This window comes from Kalmanozyma brasiliensis (genome assembly GCF_000497045.1).
Source record: "Kalmanozyma brasiliensis GHG001 unplaced genomic scaffold PSEUBRA_SCAF12, whole genome shotgun sequence".
Classification (NCBI taxonomy): domain Eukaryota; kingdom Fungi; phylum Basidiomycota; class Ustilaginomycetes; order Ustilaginales; genus Kalmanozyma; species Kalmanozyma brasiliensis.
In genome coordinates this window covers 464,753-485,875 of record NW_015961951.1, presented here as the reverse complement: position 1 = coordinate 485,875, position 21,123 = coordinate 464,753, and the positions used below count along the sequence as shown (strand labels likewise).

Genomic DNA, 21,123 nt, shown 5'->3' with positions numbered 1-21,123 from the left:
CCGGCGCGCCGAGCCACGAGGCATGTCAGCTGCATCAGCCCAGCCGAGCCGGGTCCACGCTCAGGGTCCAGACGCAGCGTCGATCCCTTCTCTCGCATACAAGGCGCCAAACTCCTTTGTGAAGAGCCTGCACACCGCCCCTGACCGACTCGCCCTGCATTGTGAGCAGGTCAACTATGATGCGCAAGAAGAGTCTCACCTTGTGTCCCTTGCAAGCAAGCATTCAGTCGACCGCTCGGTAGAATGGGACGGGGAAGGGAACCCGCTCTGAAACCGTATTGTGAGGTCGGAGTTGGAAAGAAGGTGCCTGAGAATCTTTGCGATCGTCAAAACAGACGCGGGAAATTGGCTTTGTGGGGGGATCGACGGGAAGGTAAGCGTGTGGGTACGACCCACCCCGCCCGGCTGCAGCTGGGCTTGCGTTGGACGGTGTGTGTGTACCTTTGTGTTGGAGCGGATACACGTTCCGTTTGCGCTTGGTCCCTTTGACCTTGTCCTCCCTCTCTCACCAGTGGTATAAGAACCTCGTACACTCCTTCCGACGCCTTCTCCTCGTCGTTGAATTCATCAACACCACCACCGCCCACCATGAAGCTGAGCATCACCACCGCCCTCGTCGCGCTTGCAGCCATCTCCTCGACCTGCGTCACCGCCCACCCTTCCCCCATCACCCTCGAAACCCGTGCCCCTCCTCCGGACACCATCAACATCAACGTCAAGAACCTCTATCCCGAGGACTGCATCTTTGACAAGGCACGCAACCTGTTCTACCAGTCCAACCTGTGGAAGGGTCGTGTGTCGGTGTGGAACGTTGCCACGCGCAGCAACTACAATCTTCTCATCCCTGGCGTGTCGAGCAGTGGGGATGGGGATCAGCAGATGGCGGGTCTATCCATCAATTCTGCTGGAGACAAGCTGTTTGCTGTTGCCAAGAACTCGGCTGCTTTCCGCTTCGGGAGTGGGCAGCGACCCGAGGGAGCCGAGAGCTTCCATCGCTTCAACCTTCCGGCTAGCTCCTCATCGTCTCCTGTATGGAGTGTCAGTCTTTCAGGGGTCAAGTCAGCGTTTAGGTCCAGAACGGGGACGTTACCTTTTGGACCCGTGGCAAGCGCCCAGGATAACGCGGACAACTCGTACGTCGTCTTTGCGCTTGGCATGCCTGCCATTGCGCGCGTCTCGCCCGATGGAAAGACGATTACGCCGTGGTACTCCGAGAAGTCCAACGGCTCCCAACGCCCGGGTTACACAGGCGTAGCCTTCATCCCCGAGGACAACATGCTCGTTGCCTTTGGCGGCCCTCGACCACTCACCGCGTTCGACCTTTCCTCCCCCAACCCCACCGGCATCCCTGTTCGCCTCACAGGCGCCAACTTCGGCAGCACCGACGGCAGCGAAAAGATCCACACTGTCCAAATTGCCGGCAAGAGCAATTTGTTTGCGGCTAAAGCTCCCAATACGTATCGCTTCCAGAGCAGCGACAGGTGGAGAAGCGCAACTGTCCGCAGCGCAACAAGGGACGAGTTCAAGACCAACTCCCTAACGGTCGTCACCGAGGCCAGCTTCAACGGCAAGACCCAGGTGTACGGCGGTGGGGCTTACTTTGGTGAAGGTGCCAAGGGCGGCAGGACCACGTTCCCGTTGTACAGGATCTACGGTCTGCTCAACTAGGAGCGGCGGTCGTGGTTTAGGGTCGGGTTTACGTATGGACACACTTTGGTTTTTGGCTTTGTTTTAGCTCGCGCTCGGTTGGGACAATCAGTTCGCACATCTCTTTCTGTTGATCTCGTCTCAGCGCCTCTTCGACGCCAACGATGATCCAGATCGCATCAATACATTCATTTGGCTCAGAAGATGCTCGTGGCGTGTGCGGATTCCCTACCGACTCTCAGCCCAACATCGCTCCCAGCTTCTCATTGGGGTGACTTAATCGCTTAAGACAATGTCCTTTTCGACTCACTCGTTCTTCGAGTTGCATTGCCGCTCGATCTGCCACAGTAGACAACTCATCTCCTTGGCTGGTATAAGGAGGCCTAATCTGTTGCAAGTGCCGCAGACAGCTTCGGATCGCAGTCGTGCGTGACATACCGTGAGCGTTTCGGCGGGGGAGCAGCGTCGAGTGCCCTTCAGGCTTCACGAGGAGGAGGAGCCAGCTCTTGGGCGAGATACGAAAGCCGTGCGCGCTCTGGAACCTGCACATGCTCACGGGGGATGCACCCTGCCCGAGGCTCAGCACGCTCAGTATGGCACAGCGGCGCCAAGGAACGGAATGATGCTGATGGGGCATCGACTCTTCTTGATGGAGTTGTACCACCATGAAGTTTGGTCGAGGAGGACCTCGTCGTGGAAGACCTGCGTGCTGTGTCCATCGAGACGCCAAGTGCACGGCAGGTCCAGCAACATGCAGAAAGCCCAAAGGATGTTGCGCAGAGTTGTCCAGCGATCGCTTTTTTCGAGGTCTTCTGCGATAATTGCCGAAGAGCCATTGAGACCATCTGTTTTGGCCAAGCGAGTACGCCAGGCGACCGCCGGAGGGTGAGCAGCGACACGACGCCGCGAATGAAGTCGATTTGATAATCGTATGAGGCAATCGTGTTGATCGAAAGGAAGAAATCTCGTTCTGTTCGAAGAACCTCCCCTCCAGCTTCGTCCCCTTCTTGCTCTCAATGGCCTTCTGCATTGTGTTGAGATCAAAGACGGCTGGCTCTCTACCCGGAGAGTGGTTGCCGACTCGTGTCCTGGTTGACTTGAGACGGTAGCCGACTGTGATGTTTGGACCTCCGAGGACGTCAATGGAACCGTGCAAACGATAGTAGTCGAGGTATTTCCTGCGGTTCAAGGTGGCCTTGACACCGGTGTAGACGTCAGCAGTAGAGGAGGCTGCTTCGTCGTCCTTGTCGTCTGGAGCATCGCGTTTGTTGGCTCGCGTCGAGACCATGATGACTGTGTGGGGTTTGCTGCGTGGTGTTGAGCTGGAACTGACGAACGAGGTTTAGCTCAGAAACGACGTCTGTGTATATGACCCTTGCTTTGTAGGAAGCTTTGCCACCATCATCAACTGGTCCGACTCCCTCTCTGACCCTTGCGACCTGGTCGACCTCCAACCTCGATCCTGCGTGGTTCAGCGGAAACGGAACCACCTTACGCTAAAGGCCCAGTTTGCCGACGGGAGAGCACACCAGCGAAACGTTGAAGAGCTCGATTCGGTATTGCACAAACAGCGATCGTGTACATTCGCTTCAGATCGACTTGCCTCTCGAAGGCTTCAGTGTTGTATCAGGCCGTGTATTGGAGCTCGCCAAACCCCACCGTGCCGTTGAAATTGCTGTGATGAGTGGGAAGCAAGAATATCCTGGCGAGCTCCATTCGAGCTAGGGACGACGAAGTTGCTGGGAACTGAAGAGGATCGTGTCCGCGAGCCAACGATCCTTGGTGAGCCTGTAGTCCTTGCGGATTTTCTTGTGGTTCCAGTCCGAGCCGGTGCAGTCCAGGACGGTGACGTTCGCACTTCATTCCACAATGCTATGAATCTCGTTGACGTACTGATCAGCGATGCCCTTCTTCGCGAAAGAAAAAGGTGATTTGCGCAGCTTCTTGCACAACAGGCAAGAGGCAAGACCTTTCAAGGCCTTGCCTGTGGCCGGAGGGTCTGCGATGATGCCATTGCTCAAGCAGTCACGCTGAGGAGCCGAGACTCAGATTGCATCGAATGACCAAAGGCCTGCCTTTCCAGCCATGTCGTGGAATATTCTACTAGCGTGCCAGACGAGAGTACACATGCAACCTGCTTCAGCCCGAGCTGATCTCTCGGTCGCTCGTTTTCTTGGTATTGTCGTCGCGCTGCATTGTCGATGTCACGCCGTTGCTGTTCTACTGTAGATCGCATCACCACATCCGGTTGACTCAAACTCGCCATTGCAGCCTGTGGAGTGTGTGCGGTTACATCACAATGCAATCCCCCTCGATCTGGCGCTCCGCATCTTCGTCCAGTTCCAACCCGAGCAGTCTTGGGTGCAGACGCCAGAGGATATTCGCCGCAGGAGTGACAAGATCGCGTCCAAGATGCTGTTCGTTCCTCCTACAGATGACCTCCTTGTCCGCGAGCCGATCGGCCACTTTGAACGCCCGGATGCTCTGCAGCGCATCTGCCTGCGCATGCTTCCTCTTCTTCCCGCCGTCCTCGCTGGCGCTGTCTTGCTCGATGGGAGGGAAGGGCGTCACCGTGATGGGTGCAAAGATCTTAATGCTGTCGTCGATGCCCGAGATCGCAAACACCGGTAAGATGGGATGCATCGCCATGACGTTGACCACGCTCGGATCGCCGTGCCAGATGCCGCGGATCGACGTGGTGTGCTTGTCCCACCGAAACCAGTTTCCGTCGTCCGAACCGGAGATGACGTACGCGTCGGTACCACCCGCAAAGCCGACGTCTTTGACGGTTTCCTTGTTGCACTGGCCCTTGTAGACGGAGCGCGGGTAGACAGTGGGCACGTTGTGGGTCGGGCTGAAGCCGAGATGCTGTTGCGAGTCTTCGGATAGGAGTTGCATCAGGTCTTCGTCTGAGACGGAGCCTTCGTCGTCGTCGTCGTTGTCGTCGTCGTTTTCATCAGCATCGTCGTCTTCGGCATCATCGTCTTCGGCATCGTCTTCATCATCGTCATCAATTGCGTTGGAATCGTCATCGTCGGAATCGAATCCACCAGACTCGTTCGTGTCCTGATCCGTCATCTCGACTACGTCACCTGCGCGCTGGGAATCTGTTTGACCCCTTTCCAGATCCGTATTGTCGTCCTCTACTGCCTTTTCCTTCCGTGATCCCGACGCAGCGCCCTCCTCAGGCGAGCGCGACCGTCCTTCTTGCTCCGACGAAAAGCGCACATTCTCCAAATTGGCCTGCAACACGCCTGGCTCGTCGTAAATATCAAAGCGGTAGATGTGGCCAGACGAATACGAGACGAGCAGATCTCTGCCGTTGTGCTCGCTCATCTTGCAGGCGGTGATGCTGTTGCGGTTGCCCATGAGAAGGCGACGATTTGTCGGTGGTGGTGCGTCGCTTACCAGAGCTGTGCGCCCGTCACTTTGGACCCAAGGTGTCTCGAAGCCGCCGGGTGGAATACCGAAGCTTCGTACGCACATGGTGAGGGCGTCTTGCTGCGCGTCGTCGTCCGGGGGGGACATGGCCCATTCGCGTTTGATGAGTCTGGGGATCATTGTCGGTCGTGGAGGTAGGCGAGCGGCGACTCTCCGGCAACGGCGAACAGCCATGGCTCGAGTTTGCTGACGGAGAGCGAGTAGAGGACGGAAGGATAGTGTGCAAGGGGTGGTGGGCAGGAGCCGCCTGTTCGACTGCGACAGGTGTGCGGAACACGCAGATCCATCTGACGGACATCGCCGTCCTCGCCGCACGTCAGGAATACGTCAGAAGACACCTCTGTTGAGATGCGCTTTGCTCGACCTCGATGACATCGGAAGAGCCGGATGCAGGCACCGCTGTGCTCAGGCCATACATTATACTCGCGGCCGGACGACAAGCGGCGTGTCTCTCCTTCTGCTCCTCCAGCATGGCTCGAGCCCGATGACATGTAGTTGATGTCAAAGACGCGTACGTGAGAGTCTCCAGCGCAGGTGAAGAGACGGCGTTCGGAAGCATTGGGTGCCCATTTGACGGAGAAGATGTTGGCTCGATGGCCTGTTTCGATCTTGCCGAGAGCATCCCGAGCCCCATCTTGGGGTAGTTTCGCTGTGGCCAGGCCTGAACAATGCCACCGTCGTCGGTGATAGCGCTGTACCCTTCTACTGGACCTGATTGAGGACTCTCGCTCTCTTCTTGTGTCGCTGCTGAAGAAGACGGCTGCTCGCGACGATCACGGCGTGAGGCCCCGACGTTGTATCGTGCCGAGCTGCTGCTCCGAGTGCGGGATGCCGTGGACGATTCGGCGACGGGATGAATGTGTTCCGAATCCAGCTTCCAGAGCACCACATTGCGGTCATCGCTTCCGCTGGCAAGTACCTGGCCAGACGGAGACCAGCTGAGGGCATTGACACATCCCGTGTGGCCGATGTGATGACCATGGCTGTCCTCGCCGCCAAGCACTTCGGTCTTGTCGAGGCGGTCGATGAAGTGATCGTCGAGCTGACATCTTCGCTGATGGCTGATGGACCATGAGATGGTACGCCGAGGAGATGGGTCAGATTTCGAGGCGAAGTGGAACGCCATCTTGCCGGATGGCGAGGCTTAGGAGCCAGGCTCCTGCGTATCTTATGTCATCGAAGTGAAGGCGACGCAATGAGAAGCTGTCAGCGCGGTGGGTGATGAGCGGTACGATCCGATGCTGTCCTGCTCGGCTTTCTGCAGGAGTGGCTGGTAGTGATCCGGAATGCGAGAACGGAGGAAAAAGAAGAGGACGGGATGCGAGCAAACGAACCCAAGCGGCTGCAGAGCGTATGCAGGCCATGCAGGCGTGAGAAATAAAGCGCAGTCACCTCCACTCTCGCCGGAAATCCCGCACGAGCGAGCAAGTGTTACTTTTGAGCACTCAACGCGTCTTCTGAGTAGGGCGTGACTGTACCGCGTGTGCGTATGCAACTTTTTCGGCGGGTCCGCAAAGTGTGACTGACCAGCGATACTTGCATGGCTTCACCATCGGACGGTCACCTCTCTCGATAGCCACATACAGCGCAGCTCAGCATGCAATCACTCGGCTAAAGCGATGTCAGCTCGGATGACTCGCGGCGTAGACGAGCGGCGAACCCGAGAGGCGTCGAGCGATGCTTCGCTGTGGGAAGAGGTCGACGAAGCCGACAGCTCCTTCGCCGATATCGTCACTCCTCCTCTCCGCAAGCCGTCACCACTTCCAGCATCAAGATCGGAAGAAAGACAGAATACGGCATCGATTCCAATCACCATCATGGACAGCACCGCCGAAACTTCCACTCTGCAGAATCGTCTTGAGCTCGAGCTCTTCCCGAGCGGCCAGCCATCAAGCTCGACCAGCCGGTCCAATCGTCCGCAGCCTCCCTCCTCTTTCGACTTCCAGGGAGCGGCACAAAACGAGCCCTGGAGTCAAGCTGAATTCAAAGCAACCCCGTACGTCAGAGATGAATGGCTCATCTCGGTGGGACAGAAGCGACCCACCGACTTGGTGGAAGATTTCATTCAAATCGATGGTCAAGCTGGCGCTGCACAACCACCAAGGCCACGACCACGTGTAGTAGCGAGCGGCAGCGACACGACAACCTCTCTCGCATCAGCCTGGAAAGCTCGGGCTCAAAGTGATGCGTCAACGGCGCCAAACACCAAGCGCAGCCGCTCAAGTCTACTGGATCAGCTCGACGCTATCTGTAGCAGTCCGTCACAGCAATTCAGCTCGAGTCCGCAGGAAGACGTGCACAAATCGACACCCGAGACACCAGCTGCACAGCATCGGCCTCCAGACCGTCGACCTCTCAAACCGCTTTCCAACATCCATCCGAACGAGAAAGCGCCGGCTGCGCAGGCAAAGGCAAACAATCCGAACCCAATCGATGTGGTCGACGTGTCATCTTCCCCACCCTCGCAGGCTGGTCAGCAGCACATTACGCTGATCAGCGACATGCCGCAAGAGCTGCGTGACATCTACCACCGACTCGCGTTTGGAGGCAGATCATCATCCTCACAGTCTTCGACTCCGCAAAATGCAGGTGTGACGGCGCGCGGTACTCGTGGCAAGACCTGGCAGACGACTTGGCAGGATGATGAAGGCGAAGCTGCTCAAGGCGCCGTGGGGACCTCAAGCAGGGCGAGCTCAAGCCGCGGTCGCAAGCCGACTTCGTCGACGTCGACGGCGCGAGGCGGCACAAGAGCGAGCAAGACGCGGTCCAGCAGCGCGACGAGCAGCACCGCGAAGAGTCGTTTCTTCGCTGCTCGAGGGGGATTCCGTGGGCGCGGTCGGGCACGTTGGCGAGGACGAGGGCGTTGAGTATATCCCTTCGGTCGGTATTGGTGTTGCATCTTTCTTTCATTGTCGCGTTTCTGCATTATCTCATACGCAATTGATCTATATCGCAAGCTCCTACTGGGACAGCTTGGACTGTGGCAATCAGCCAACGAGGGCTTGGACTCGAATGTCAGCGGCCAAGGGCGGAGCGATCATTCGAGGAACAGCTCAAACAAACATTGCCCTAACATGTTCAGGGTCTGGAATGGTTGAGACAAGGACAGGCGTTCGGCGGATCCGAGATCAAACCGAAGGCTACCAGTCAGGGTGGCCCTCCTCAAATCAGGGGCCAAGATCCGAAGCTGCACTGTCTTGGTGACTGACAAGAACAGGCAGAGCATATCGTTCCGGCTGGTGACGTTGGCCGACACCTCGCATGTTGACAGCCGAAGTTGAAATTCAGCGCGGCGATATCGGCCTCTGCGACCACACAAAGCCGAACACATTCCGACAGGGCCAAGACTCGTTTCACAACACTTTCTTCCGACCTTGAGATCTTCATCCATGCCATCTGCGTTTTTTCGCATCAAATGAGCGTTTTGGAGCACGGAGAGAGGAGAAAACAAAGCAGAATAGGAAGAGAGAAACAAAGCAGCCGAGAGCAAAGGAGAAGAGGTTCAGTGTGGTCAGCAATGTGTTCTGAGCATGAACACCAGATCAACGCAGAATAAGATCCAGATCGTCAAAGAATGGCGAGATCTTGTGATTCATGGGCCACAAACGTGCCTCTTCTCTCGGATCGGAATGGCGTGCAAGGATAGGACTCATGCAGCGGTACGGCGGCTTAAGATTTGCCTAGACACATGTCGACTGACGTGCACTCATGCGAAGAGCAAACCTGCGGGGCGGAACATCAAATTGACGAGATTCGAGACTTGGAAACGATGCTAATGGCGCCAGCTTGTTCCAGCGAGTCATTGACCGCGGCCTATGAGAGATGGGAACGGAAGAAGAACCGCAACGAAGTGGGGCATGACGATGACTTTCTTCGACAATGGAGCGGCTGGAAGGTTTCTCGCATGGGAGCCTCTTGCGAGATGGCGTGGGGAGCTTCGATTTTGAGAACTCAGGACGGCGAGATCGCAGCTCCCAAGGTGCATCATCATCAGACGCAGAATGAACACATTTTGTGTTTGCTCCGGCCTCGACACGGGTCGGGTGCCGCAAATTCTCCATTTTCGCCTCTCGGAGGCCGACTCGCTTGACAGCCACTGGGAAGCCATGTTGGTCTCTCTGCGAGACTCGATCTGAGAAATTGTATTCTCGATCTTTCGCTCTTGACTAGACTCGAATACAGATGCAACGTCAACGTCATGCATCCGATACAAAATTTAGAGTCGGGATGCAGATGGCCCATACTCTGGTACGCAGCCTTCCCACGCTTCGTGGGCACGCAATTCCCTTCCGTTACGGAACCATCCGCCTCGCTCGAAGCACACCTGGGCTCGTGTCTTTCCAAGTTGCAGGGGACAATCAAACACTTATACTGAACCCAAGCCTCAGAGGCCGGTACGTGCTAGTCAAGGTCACGGTGAGAACAGCAACCGCGGATCCACCTGCTGGATGTCACGGCCCGAACCAACGAAAATCGGAACGTCCGTGAGAGCAGCATGAGAAATTCCTCTGAATTTGGTGCGGGTCAAAGCGCGCCTGCTGTGTTGCTGCTGCTGCTTTGCCACAATTTCGCCCTCACTCAGCAGCACCACCTTTCCGAAACGGCGTGGGTCCCAGTGAATTGGCCCTGTGGAGCTGCGTGCATCCAGTCGCTGCACACAGCTGCCGGTGTCTTCTCTTTGGCTCGTCACACATTCACCCAACCTCAATCACAAGCTTGGTCTCCTCCCTCTCAGCCCTCAAGTTTCCACCCAGCTTGCTCCTCAGTCACACATTTCCAGAGCTGAATCACTCGTTTTCGGCTCTACCGCGGCTGTCGCTGATCTGCACTCGACTGCCCTCTTTCCTTGGCTGAGCTTCAACCCGACTCCAGCCTTTGTCTCTTCCTGCCTCTTCCGCATACACTCCGCAGCCAACTTGACCAGGCTCTCCCTTCTCATCTCCAAACCTCGACTCTTCCCTCCTCGTCCTTCTATCATCCTCACGCCAACACCAACAAGTACCTTGACTACTCTCTAGGCGTCGTTACTCGCCACTGCTGTCCTTACCCACCCTCTGCACCACCGGCTCCCCATCGAGCCCACATCGTATCACCAGTCTCATCAGACAGACAAAGCATTCACATACACAGCGGTCTGCGGTCAGCGTACAACACAGCATCTACCGGTCTAGCCTTGCATACACTCCTCGACAGTCACGGCACAACATGGTCACCTCAGCAGGCCCTGCCTCCAAGAAGGCAATCCAGCCATCCCGCGACAATGCTGCCAAGCGCAAGCAATCCTTCTCTGACGATGACGACATGTCCGACTCGGATTCCGACTCTCCCGACTCGCCCAACAAGCGCAACAGCCTCACTGCTTCTGGCAAACCATCCGCCAGCCAGCAGCTCGTCCCCGTTCCCGGTCAGCCTGATGCTCCTCTCGTCACAAAGCGCACCCTTCAGAACCGCAAGGCGCAGCGAGAGTTTCGCAAGCGTCGTGAGGCTCGTGTCAGAGAGCTCGAGGAACGATGTCGTCGCTTCGATCAGATGGGTCTCGAAGCCAACACCGAGCTTCAGCGTCTCGCTCGCAGACTCAAAGACGAGAACGAGGCGCTCAAGTCGCTCATCGCTCGTCTCGGCTTTGCGCACATGATTCCCGGCATCATGGACTCGATCAACAACGCAGAGCAGCAACAGCAACCGCAGCAGCAGCCTCACCACGCACAGCACCCGCATCACCACATCCCTCAGTCCTTCGCGCCCATGGACATCGGCATGGATGCCTGGGCGCGTGCAGGCCCTGCCCCAATGGCTGCCACCAACGACTTCTCTAACCAGCAGAACGTCTCAGCTGCCACCTCCGCCAACAAGCAGCCTAGCAGCCACAGCCGCGTGCAATCAGCCCTCTCTTCTGCACCGACGTCTGTGCCCATCTCTTCCCTCTCCTCCTTGCCCGGCCTCACCGACTTGCTTCCCGTCACTGCCGGCGGTGTCAACCCAGGCTTGCTCAGCGATGCCAATAGCAAGGGTCGCAGCAACAAGAAGCCGTCGGAGTCCAGCACCCCTGCTATCACGGTGCCCACCACTATCAAGTCGACCACCACTGCTCGTCCCATCGAGGACAACAACAGCACCTTCGACAACGACTGGTTCGCACAGCTCGCACAGACTGGCCACGACAAGGACGACGCCGACGTTGACACTGCTGTCGCCAACGACGCTCCTGCACGCAACCAAAGCTCTTCTGCCAACCCCATCCTCTCGCTCAACCTCGGCAGTTCGGCAGACAACAACAAGAACATCAAGTCGTCCGCCAACTCGAGCAACAACGCCGCGCTCACAGGCTCCGCCATGCTCGGCGCCAATGCGCGCGACTTTGGCCTCGGTCTCGCCAGCGCTCTCGGTCTCCCTGCTTCTTCCGCATCGTCCGCCAACATCTTCCCCATGCCCATGCCAACGCAGCAGAACGGCGCCCTTCTCAACCCCAACCCCATCCCCTTCGCATTCAACCTCAGCGACAACAAGATGCCTGGCGATCAAAGCTGGTGGTCTCAAGTCGCTGGCAGCGCGCTCGAGGGCGATGACAGCATCCTCGACGAGAAGGCGCAGGCAGTCGCGCAAGCCACTGGCGCTGCTTCTCCCTTTGACCTCTCCGCTTTCCTCAACGGCGGCTTGACGCCCGGTGGTGGCGGCTTCACCTTTGGCAGCCAGCAGACCAACGACGACGATGCCCTCGCCTTGCAGAAGGACAGCACCTCCTCTTCCGGCGACGACACGCTCAAGTCGAACGGCAAGAGCGGTGAGAAGCAACAGCAGCCGCAGCTCACGCAAGCCGAGCATGCTCAGATGTTCCTCCGCTTGCTCGAGGCTAAGATGACCAAGCGCGGCACCAGCCCTTACGCTCAGCTCGGTTTCCAGCCCCCCACCCATGCTCAGCAGTACGCTGCTGGTCCCAGCTTCTCCGACGCCAGCTCTTCCTCCTCCTCCTCCTCCAGCAACAACGCTGCCAAAGAGGAGGACGACTCGTCGCTATCCCCCATCAACGTCTACACACGTCTCGCGCAGCACCCCGCCTTCCTCTCCACCAACGCTACCGAGCTCGAGGAGCTCGTCGACTCGATCTCGTCGTCGCAACGCCAGCAGCGCGGGGCGATCTTCCAACCTCCGTTCAACAAGCGCAGGGCGACACCGACCAAGGTCAACGCTCCGGCGCTGTACCCACCGACACCGTCTGGGTTGACACCTAGCATCTACGGGCCTAACGGCGCAGCGGCGTTGGCGACGCGCTCGCCGAGCTCGACCGGGTCCAAAGACTTGGAGGTCGACGAGAACGCCGTGACCAAGATGCTCGGTCTGCTCGATAGGAAGACGTCGCGCGATGCGTCGGTGGGTGGGCTCGCGTTCTGATCTGGGTCTGTGTCTGTTGTTCGCTTTGTTATTGCATAGTACTTGTCTCTCTGTTTTGGTACGATCCTTTCACCTCTCTCTGTCTCTCATAGTTGCTCGGCGGGCCCATAGGCCTGGTCTTAGAGCTTGTCTCGCTCCAATCTCTGTCAATTGCATGGTTCAAGCATTCTGGTCCTTGATGTGGTTTGTGTGTTGTGTCAGATCTCGATTGGCGCTCGAAGTGCAGTTTGTCGGTGGGGGCGACGGGTTCTTTGCGCGCATTCAGACGAAACGGGGAACGGTGCAGTGACCCGGAGCACCCGCCCAATTAGCTCGCCGGCGCACCCGACAATCCCTCATCAGCCTTCACACACACAGCGACACACCGATTGTCGAGGAAAACATCATTCATTGTGACATGACTGGACATGTCGTTTTGCGAGCATTTAGAGGTTGGCAGTGAACTGAACGCCCTTGGAGATGTTGCCGTTGAGGTCGGCGACGGCCTTCTTGATGAGTTCGGACTCGTAGTCGTTGAGCTTGCCGAGAGGCAAAATCTTCTCAACGCCGGAGGGGCCGAGCTGGAGGGGGACGGAGAAGAAGGGAGTTTCGTCACCGATGACCTTGGTGACCTCCTTAGCGCCGGCGGCGTCGGCGGTGAGGTCGACATAGCCCATCTCGGGCTGAGCCAGAGGCTTGCCAGAGGCAGCCTCAAGGACGGCGATAGCAAAACGGGCGCCGGCATAGGCCATCGAAAGCGTCGCAGAGCCAGCACCATCCTTGGCCTTGACAACCTCATCACCACCAAACTGGATTCGGTTGGTCAGAGCCTCGATCTTGGCCTGGTCCACCGAAATGGGCGGCTGCGACTGAGAGATCAAGGGAACAATGGTAACACCAGAGTGACCACCAACCACAGGGATGCGGTAGTTGAGCGACTCGGTGGGCTTGCCAGCAGCCTCGGAGATGAAGGTGGAAGCGCGAACAACGTCGAGCGTGGTAACACCAAAGAGCTTCTTGGGGTCGTAGACACCCTTCTTCTTGAGAACCTCGGCGACAATGGGGACGGTCGAGTTGACAGGGTTCGAGATGACCAGGACGAATGCCTTGGGCGAGTGCTCGGCAATGCCAACGGCAATGTCCTTGACGATGCCGGCGTTGATCTGCGGGTAAGAATGGCAACAAGAATTGTCAGCGATCGTTCTGCGGCACAGCATTGCACATCGTTCTGCTTCGCCGCGGCAGCATCCTCGACGCACTGCAACTCTGATCGAGCGTCAGCAGCGGTCCAGTCCAAAAGAGGAAAGGCGTGATCTTCCAGATTGGCGGGTTGAATGCCGAGTGGCAGATTGCCGCAAATTTGAGGTGTTGGGCGCGTGCGCATGGACCAGCGCGGAATTTCGACGCAGAAACGCGGCACTTGGGCAGTGTTTCGTTTTGTTGAGTGCCAGAAGCGACTCGAGACCATCGCATCCAGAATCTTCGCAGCAAAGGGATGCCGGCTGCGAAGCCATCTGTTGCCACGCCAACTCTACATGCGCAGGGCTGGCAGAGAAGAGCAGCTACGATGCGACCAGATGCGAGGCTGGCTGGGTCGAGCGATGCTGTGCGGGATCGAAGACTTGATGTTCAAGGGAGATACTTACGTTGAAAAGGTCGTCGCGGGTCATACCAGGCTTACGGGGGACACCGGCAGGGATGACGACAATGTCGGCGTTCTTGAGCGCCTTTGCGAGGCCATCGTCCTTGGGGAGGTAGCCGGTGACGATCGAGGGGGTGTTGATGTGCGAGAGATCGGCAGCGACACCGGGGGCGTTGACGCTGTGTTTTGAAGCATGAAGCCAAGACAGAGTTCGAAGATCGCACAGGTCAGTGGCTGTTCACACAAGGACATGTAGAGGCAGTCCGAGTGGAAGATACTTACACATCGTAGAGAGCGAGGTCTGTAACGAGCGAAGACTGCTTGAGGAGCAGCGAGAGGGGCTGTCCGATACCACCAGCGGCGCCGATAACAGTAGCCTTGACCATTTTTGCGATATGAGAGAGATGTGAGGGTGTGAAGGGTGAGAAGAGGAAAGTGTGATGGAGAGGAAGAAAGAGAAGAAGCGGGAGAAAGGAGGGACCAACACCTTCCACAGAGACGGGCAGCACGCCAGCACAGGACAAGCGCACGGATGCGGGCCTGAGCCCTCAACTCCACAACCTCACACGCTCTCACGCGGCAAAATGCTGGTGAAAGCGAGACTGCGCTCTGCTGTTGGAAATATTGAAAGCGTGGAGAGATCCGCTCTTTGCACCACGGAACGGCCATCTAACAAGCTTCCGATGCCGGAACAGCCATGCTTGGACGAGGCTGTTGCTCGCTTCCTCACGATCGAGGAGGTGCAGCTGTAAGGCAACGCAGCACCATCATCTGTAGTCCGGTCCCAGCCGGATTCACGCGCTCCTTTCCGAGGCTCGAGGCAAGGCGCCATTTCAGGACTGCCGGCCCTCTCCGGATCAAACTCGCAGCTCAATTTCTCGCAACTATCAAGGCTGTTAGACCACTATGGGATTTTTCGAATTTGTCTTGCTCTTTGACCCTAACAATCTCAGAATTTTTTTGGTTGGGTGGTGAGGCGGATGGATTGGATTGAGTGCTGAGCTGTGACGGTGACTTGAACGCCGCTGCTGCTGGATGCGGTGCCGACGCGTTACAGTTTCAGCAACGAGGTCACACCACCATCCCAAGGAATTTTCAACAGAACGGCAATCACCATCACAAGCATCGCATCCACAATTCCCACAGAGGGTCGAGCAGCTGCTCGCTCGTTGCCCCTTCCCTTCCCGACATGACCGCGGCCACCGCGCCGTCGCCATCACCAGCACCTTCCGCACAACACGCACACACTCCCACGCGTCAATCCCCCATCGCTCCGGACGCAGCATCCCCGTCGCGTCGTCACGATGGCGCTTCTGGCTCAGCATCCCCTGCCAAGCTGACAGGTACCTACACCGCCAGCAGTCTAGGCACCTTGTCCAAGCCTATCGACCTCGCCTCGCCCCCTGCTTCACCCACCTTGGCTGCCACGACCGTCGCCGCATCTGACACCGTCGCGTCCGATTCGACGCGTCCTCAGCAACAGTCATCATCATCACCCTCTGCGAGCACATCTTCGCAAACAGCGAATATAGCGACGTCCGGCGCTAATGCAGGAGCAGCGTCGTCACCGGCATCAACGACCCTGCCTCCACCGCCATTCGGCAAAACGCTAGCAACGACGGGCCGTCTCCTACCCCCGACACCTCTTGGTCACGCCAGCGACCGACTCTCCTCAGCATCCTCTTCGTCGTCAGCCACATCGACGCCATCAAAGCCGGTCCATCTGCCTGCGCCGTACAAAGCACCTCGAGCTGCGCAGAGCGGCGCGTCAGAGTCTTTTGCTACCGCCTATCCAACCCAGGAGACGCGTCAGAAGTATGCTTCGCCCTCCAAGCCGCTTCTCTCGGCAGCCTCAGGGCCTACGCTCTCGCATAAGCGCTCTTGGCAGTCGTCCGGCTCCGTCGACCTATCCAACAAGAAGTATCGTCCTGCTGCGGCTGGCATCTCATCTCCCGCACCAGCCGCCTCGCCTTCGCCGTCGCCTCTGGGCGGCTCTGGCATGGCAGCTCTTCCTGCTACTCCCAAAACAGGCTCGAGCACCGCTGCTGCCCGTGCTATTGCATCCATCCCATCATCATCAGCATCGGCACCCAGCAGAGCCAACAACGTCACCGTCACCAATATACCCAAGCCTGGCAGCTCCATTTCCAACCAAGCAAATGTAGGGCCGCTCAACTTGATACCCACCGTCTCCGGAGCAGAGCTCTCCGCAAACGTCAAGGACGAATACTTGTCCTTGCTCCAAAAGTCAGAGCTCATCGACCTGGTCAAGCAGCTCGAAAAGCAACTCCATGACCTCATCAATGCCCCCACCGGTGCTTCCACGCTCTACCGACAAGCTCGCGTCTATCCCAACCAGATCCATGTGCAGATCGACAGACTCAAAGCACGGCAGCGCATCGAGGCATCCACCACTACTTCGTCGTCAGATCTCAGCCTCAAAGATGTCTATTCACTGCTCAATGCGAGTGGTCTGGCGTCCAACGGCCCTGCTTATACCCGCACTGCTGGCACTGCGCCTCGAGGTGCTGCGTCGACATCTTTGCTCACCGGTCGACCTGCATATACCCCTCCTACGGTGCCGCGTCGACCTTTGCCCACGTCATCAGCCGGTCCTTCGACAGCAAAGGGTGCGTTGACTGGACAAAAGCAGGCCGGCAAGGATACCGTCAGCAACTTGATCAACTCGATCAACGCAATGGTCCGTCAGCAAACGCAACCTGCTCGTGGTCCCAACGGTGCGCCTCTTCTTCCAGCGCAGACGCCCTTCACCAGCTCGACGCCTTCCACTGCAGCCGGTAAAGCACGTTCGATGGCTGGCACGACTCCCCAAATCACACCTGCCGCGTTGCGCAGCATTGTCGGAGATGGGCCGATGCCATCCAACGCTGCTTTGGCAGCTGCTATCGCTGCACACTTCGGCGGCAGCATGCCGGCTAATGCGGCCGCTTCGACGCGGTCTGCACCAGCAACGTCGAGTTCACCTTCGAAGTCAGCGCCGACTGCCGGTGCAGCTGCCAACACCGCCGACGTCGCGCCTTCAGCAAGTCCTGTCAGCAAGGACATTTCCGACAAAATTGCCGCCATCCTCGGCTCGTCTTCGTCGACGCAAACCACCATGCTTGGACCTCAGGGTCTACCGCTGGCTCCTGCCACACCGGCTCCTGGTGCAATGCCAATCGGCAACATCGCTGCAATGCTGTCTGACCTTGCCGGACAGTCCAGCGTGCCCGGGGCCTCAGCTGGCTCACCCAGCGCAGGGGCTCGAACGGGCACACCCGCTGCTCAAGGCCAGGAAAGCGCTCTGTCCAGCCTGTTGCAACAGCTCGAGGAGGCCAAAAAGAGGATGCCAGCACAAGCGGCGTCGTCTCCGGCATCGTTCGATTCTGCGCAAGCATCCAGCGGTCCCTCGGCAGTCAACGACCCGATTGCAATCTTGACAGGTGCCAGCGCCAACCCGCTCTTCACTCCAACGTACGCAAGCGCGGCCTCTTCCCCTATCATGGACGGCCAAAGCGCGGCATCGTGGTCGCCAGAGCCGCAGCCCGTCATCGTCCAAGGGCCTTTGGGCACGAGCACGTTGCCTTCATACGAGGACATGATCGTCGAAGGTCTGCGCGTCATGGGTCAAGCTCCACCACGGACACTCTTCAACTGGATGCAGGATACATATCCGCTCATGAAGAAGTTTCGACCCTCTGCGCATCAAGCGCTGCAAAAGGCGTTCAAGCGTGGCAGGCTGCTCAAGACCGGAAGTCTGTATCGCATCAACCCCTCGTGGTCGGATCCTGGCGAGTCGAGGAAGCCCACACGCAGGCCGCAGGTGGGACGCGACCATCCCATGGTCACGCCCGGTCTCAATGGCGAGGTGCTTGCTGTCAGCCCGCTCAAGGACAGCCAAGCCTACCGCAATGTTGGCGATTCTGGTCTCCGCGCCATGAGCAAAGGTGCGCGGCAAGGACCTCGGCCATACGGTCAGCCTGGTGCCGCGCCTCTGGCTAATCCAGCGAGCACCATCTTCCCAAGCGGTTCGGCGACCGAGATTTTGCTCGAGTATCAGAAGCGCATCGGCAAGAAGATCGAGCCGGACTCGGTGCGGTATCTCTACCAGCTCATTCGCTCCGGCCCCAGCGATGGCTCCATGGAAGAGATGCTGGCGCACATGCTTACACAGACAGGCTATCACGATGCAGCCGCCGAGGCTACGGCTGCTGCAGCTGCCCAGACAGCTGCGGCTGCGGCTGCCGCCAGCATGCCCTCCTACCCTCGACCGGGTACAGGCATACCGGCGACGATGGCAACGGGCATGTCCTCGCCGTCGTCTATGTTCGCGAGAACAGGCGCGACACCTCAGCGCAGAATGCCAGCATCTTCTGCGGCTACGGGTCCCACCTCTCTCCCTCTCCCGTCGACGAGCGAGCCCACAATGATGCAGCAGCTAGCCAGCATGCTGAACGACCTCAGCTCACCCATCAACCCGGTACTCGCCAACTCGCTGCTCGGTCAGTTGAGCAGCAATGCGGCTGCGGCCGCTGCAGCCAGAGCGGCCAGCATGCCTGGTATGGGTGCAGCGCCGCCTCTTCCTGCGGCTCCCTCCAGGGCTGTTCCACCTGCGTCATCCGCCGCGTCGTCGCAGCTCGCCTCGGCGCTGTCGAGCCTCACAGGTCAAGCACCACAGCAGGATCTCGACTCGGCAGTGTCCGAGACGCTTGCGGCTGCACTGCAGCAGATCGGTGGTCCCCAGACCGCTGCTCCCGTTCCATCCGAGGCGGCCGAGAAAGTGCCAGCGCCCAAGGCTGTGGACGCCGCCGAAGGCAAGGAAGGCGAAGAGGGCATCGACCTGGCCGAGTACGAGGACGCCATCCGCGCCCTCACCTCGGCCTTCGGCGACGGTGGTGAGGACGCTGGTTCGGACGAATCTGATGCGGAAGCGGACGAGCGCGCCATTGCTGCTGCTGAGGCAGAACCGGACTCGGTCGACGAGCCCGGACAAGCTGTCCAGGCTCCTCAGAAAGATGCAGCCGAGCAGGAGCAGGCGGAGGCAGGTGAAGCGGAGGAAGACGAGGACGAGGAAGACGAAGCGGAGGGAGGCGAGCAGATGGATCTCACTGCGGTGTTGCAACAGCTGACGGCCTCACTGCAGGCTCACGGCGAGATTGCGCCCGATACTCAGGGCGAGGGCGACGTTGAAAGCGCAGCAGCTAAAACGGATCAAGCGGACGAACAGCCTTCGCTCGACAAGGAGGGCGCTAACAAGCAGACCAGCGATAGCATGGACGTCGATGCGCCTACGAACGAGACCGCCAACGTCGATGGCGAGACTGCAGAGGTCGAGGGCGCATCAGAAGATCCAGCATCACTGCAAGCTCAGCTGGAAGCACTCGTAGCCAGTCTCGCTGCCAATGCGGAGGAGGCCGACGAGGAAGACGACGACGATGATGACGATGAGGAGGAAGAGTAGGGCTCGACCACCATCAGCCGATCTTTCCATGTACTTGTACCGTGTAGAGTACGATGTAGCCCTATGTACTGTGACCGTGGAATGGCATTGTAGTTGTATCGATGGACTGGCACATGCGCGTCGCGTACGAAGATCCGGGTCATGTCTCATCACGCACGAAGGACCTTCTGTTGCATGGCTCGGGACCAGGTGAAGGTGTAACATTTGGTCCTGAGAGCCATGTGATCCAGCAAACCGAACGAGGCCCGATGGCCGCAGTCTTTGCGAATTGGGCGTTGGCTAAAGGCCAAACCTGTGGGTTCGGAACTCGCCAGGGTCGAATCTCGGATGCTGTGGAAACTGTGACGTCACGCTATCGATGACAAGGGTCCTGTGTCAAGCGAGCACAAAGACCCTCGTTCATCTGGCATGCGTGGTTGCACCACCGAATTCATGTGCACATGTGCTTTCAGGGTCGACGACGGTGACACGACGAAACCAGACGACGGGCAGCGGTACATACGGTGCGATGGCTTGCCAAGCATGAGATTCGACCGCTGCTTGGTGACTGCATCAATGCGCTACAGCCGTTGGCGTCGTTTTGACCGGAAAAACCAGGATCTTGCTTCGATGGGTTATCCAGCACGCTGACAAGTTTCGCAGCTAAGAAGATCACGTTGATGCATCCTCATCATGGCAACGAAGACATTGATCGACCTATTGAGCTCGAACCATTGTTTCATCCCATCGGCCCAAATGAACGAGCGCCGACGGCGCAGCTTTGGCTCAATGTTGAACTGCAGGCACCACGCGCTGCACAGATAAGTGACTTCCGGATCGACGTCGAGTGTATGATGGTTCGAAGTCGTCAGATAACAGATGGAGCGGAGAATTTCCATCTCACACAGGAGCTGCTTCGGTGCGCAGTGATGTCGTGAGGCAGCTGGTTTGACAGTCCGACGATGAAGGTATGAGAGAGGTCCCATGTCCTCGGCAGAATCTCTTGCTGTCGATCGGGAGAGGCTGACGGGACAAATGTTTGCTGTTGTTTCACGGGTTATGGCACAGTGACGATGCAGTACAGTTTCTTCTCAATTTTCGATTTTATTTTCTCCTTGTGGCACTGTCGAATACTGCGTCAACAACAGCCAACAGGCGACACTGCTGACATGCCTGGCATCGATGGCTCGAGCACCGTATGCAGCCGTATGCGCGATCGATGCTCGATGACCGCGCACTTCTCAGCTTCCGCCCACTTCCTTGTCTCTTGCCTAGAGGCGTGGTCAGTCGGCGTGTCGGTCGACGGGATCGACCCGCTGGCCAAGCGCCCCGGCGTCCCCATGATCTTCCCGCCGCCCTGACGCGAGTCGCCTCTTCTTCGATCCAGAGGGATTCGCTGTCCCTGCAGCCTCGAACCCTTCTTGTCGCCAAAATGGGACTGGGTGTATGCACAGAATAGATCGTCGCGCTCCTCGTCCTTTCTTCGGGCTGCTTCGGTCCTGTGCCAGCATTCGCTCGCCTGCACAAAATTTTTAGTCAAGGCTGAAACAATTGCGATCCGATCCATCGGTGTTCGCTGGTTGGT

General features: G+C 58.1%; 7 protein-coding genes across 7 annotated transcripts; 4 read left to right on the top strand and 3 right to left on the bottom strand.

The window, feature by feature from the left end:
• Nucleotides 1–588: 588 nt before the first annotated feature.
• PSEUBRA_001212 (Six-bladed beta-propeller, TolB-like protein) lies at nucleotides 589–1,668 on the top strand (the record flags this gene model as incomplete). The annotated part of the gene is made up of 1 exon (XM_016434486.1): nucleotides 589–1,668. One exon carries the CDS (start codon nucleotides 589–591, stop codon nucleotides 1,666–1,668), a length of 1,080 nt encoding a protein of 359 aa, XP_016294243.1.
• Nucleotides 1,669–3,936: 2,268 nt separating this feature from the next.
• PSEUBRA_001211 (WD40-repeat-containing domain protein) lies at nucleotides 3,937–5,208 on the bottom strand (the record flags this gene model as incomplete). The annotated part of the gene is made up of 1 exon (XM_059464546.1): nucleotides 3,937–5,208. The coding sequence occupies one exon, from the start codon at nucleotides 5,206–5,208 to the stop codon at nucleotides 3,937–3,939; it is 1,272 nt and encodes a 423-aa protein (XP_059320889.1).
• Nucleotides 5,209–5,404: 196 nt separating this feature from the next.
• Nucleotides 5,405–6,214, bottom strand: PSEUBRA_001210 (WD40 repeat; the record flags this gene model as incomplete). The annotated part of the gene is made up of 1 exon (XM_059464545.1): nucleotides 5,405–6,214. One exon carries the CDS (start codon nucleotides 6,212–6,214, stop codon nucleotides 5,405–5,407), a length of 810 nt encoding a protein of 269 aa, XP_059321126.1.
• Nucleotides 6,215–6,905: 691 nt separating this feature from the next.
• On the top strand, nucleotides 6,906–7,955 carry PSEUBRA_001209 (uncharacterized protein; the record flags this gene model as incomplete). The annotated part of the gene is made up of 1 exon (XM_059464544.1): nucleotides 6,906–7,955. One exon carries the CDS (start codon nucleotides 6,906–6,908, stop codon nucleotides 7,953–7,955), a length of 1,050 nt encoding a protein of 349 aa, XP_059321125.1.
• A 2,338-nt stretch (nucleotides 7,956–10,293) lies between these two features.
• Nucleotides 10,294–12,477, top strand: PSEUBRA_001208 (Basic-leucine zipper domain protein; the record flags this gene model as incomplete). Its single annotated transcript, XM_016434483.1, has 1 exon — nucleotides 10,294–12,477. One exon carries the CDS (start codon nucleotides 10,294–10,296, stop codon nucleotides 12,475–12,477), a length of 2,184 nt encoding a protein of 727 aa, XP_016294241.1.
• Nucleotides 12,478–12,902: 425 nt separating this feature from the next.
• On the bottom strand, nucleotides 12,903–14,484 carry PSEUBRA_001207 (Lactate/malate dehydrogenase, N-terminal; the record flags this gene model as incomplete). The annotated part of the gene is made up of 3 exons (XM_016434475.1): nucleotides 12,903–13,619; nucleotides 14,103–14,277; nucleotides 14,381–14,484. The coding sequence occupies 3 exons, from the start codon at nucleotides 14,482–14,484 to the stop codon at nucleotides 12,903–12,905; spliced, it is 996 nt and encodes a 331-aa protein (XP_016294240.1).
• An 803-nt stretch (nucleotides 14,485–15,287) lies between these two features.
• On the top strand, nucleotides 15,288–19,559 carry PSEUBRA_001206 (uncharacterized protein; the record flags this gene model as incomplete). The annotated part of the gene is made up of 1 exon (XM_016434503.2): nucleotides 15,288–19,559. One exon carries the CDS (start codon nucleotides 15,288–15,290, stop codon nucleotides 19,557–19,559), a length of 4,272 nt encoding a protein of 1,423 aa, XP_016294238.2.
• Nucleotides 19,560–21,123: the final 1,564 nt, after the last annotated feature.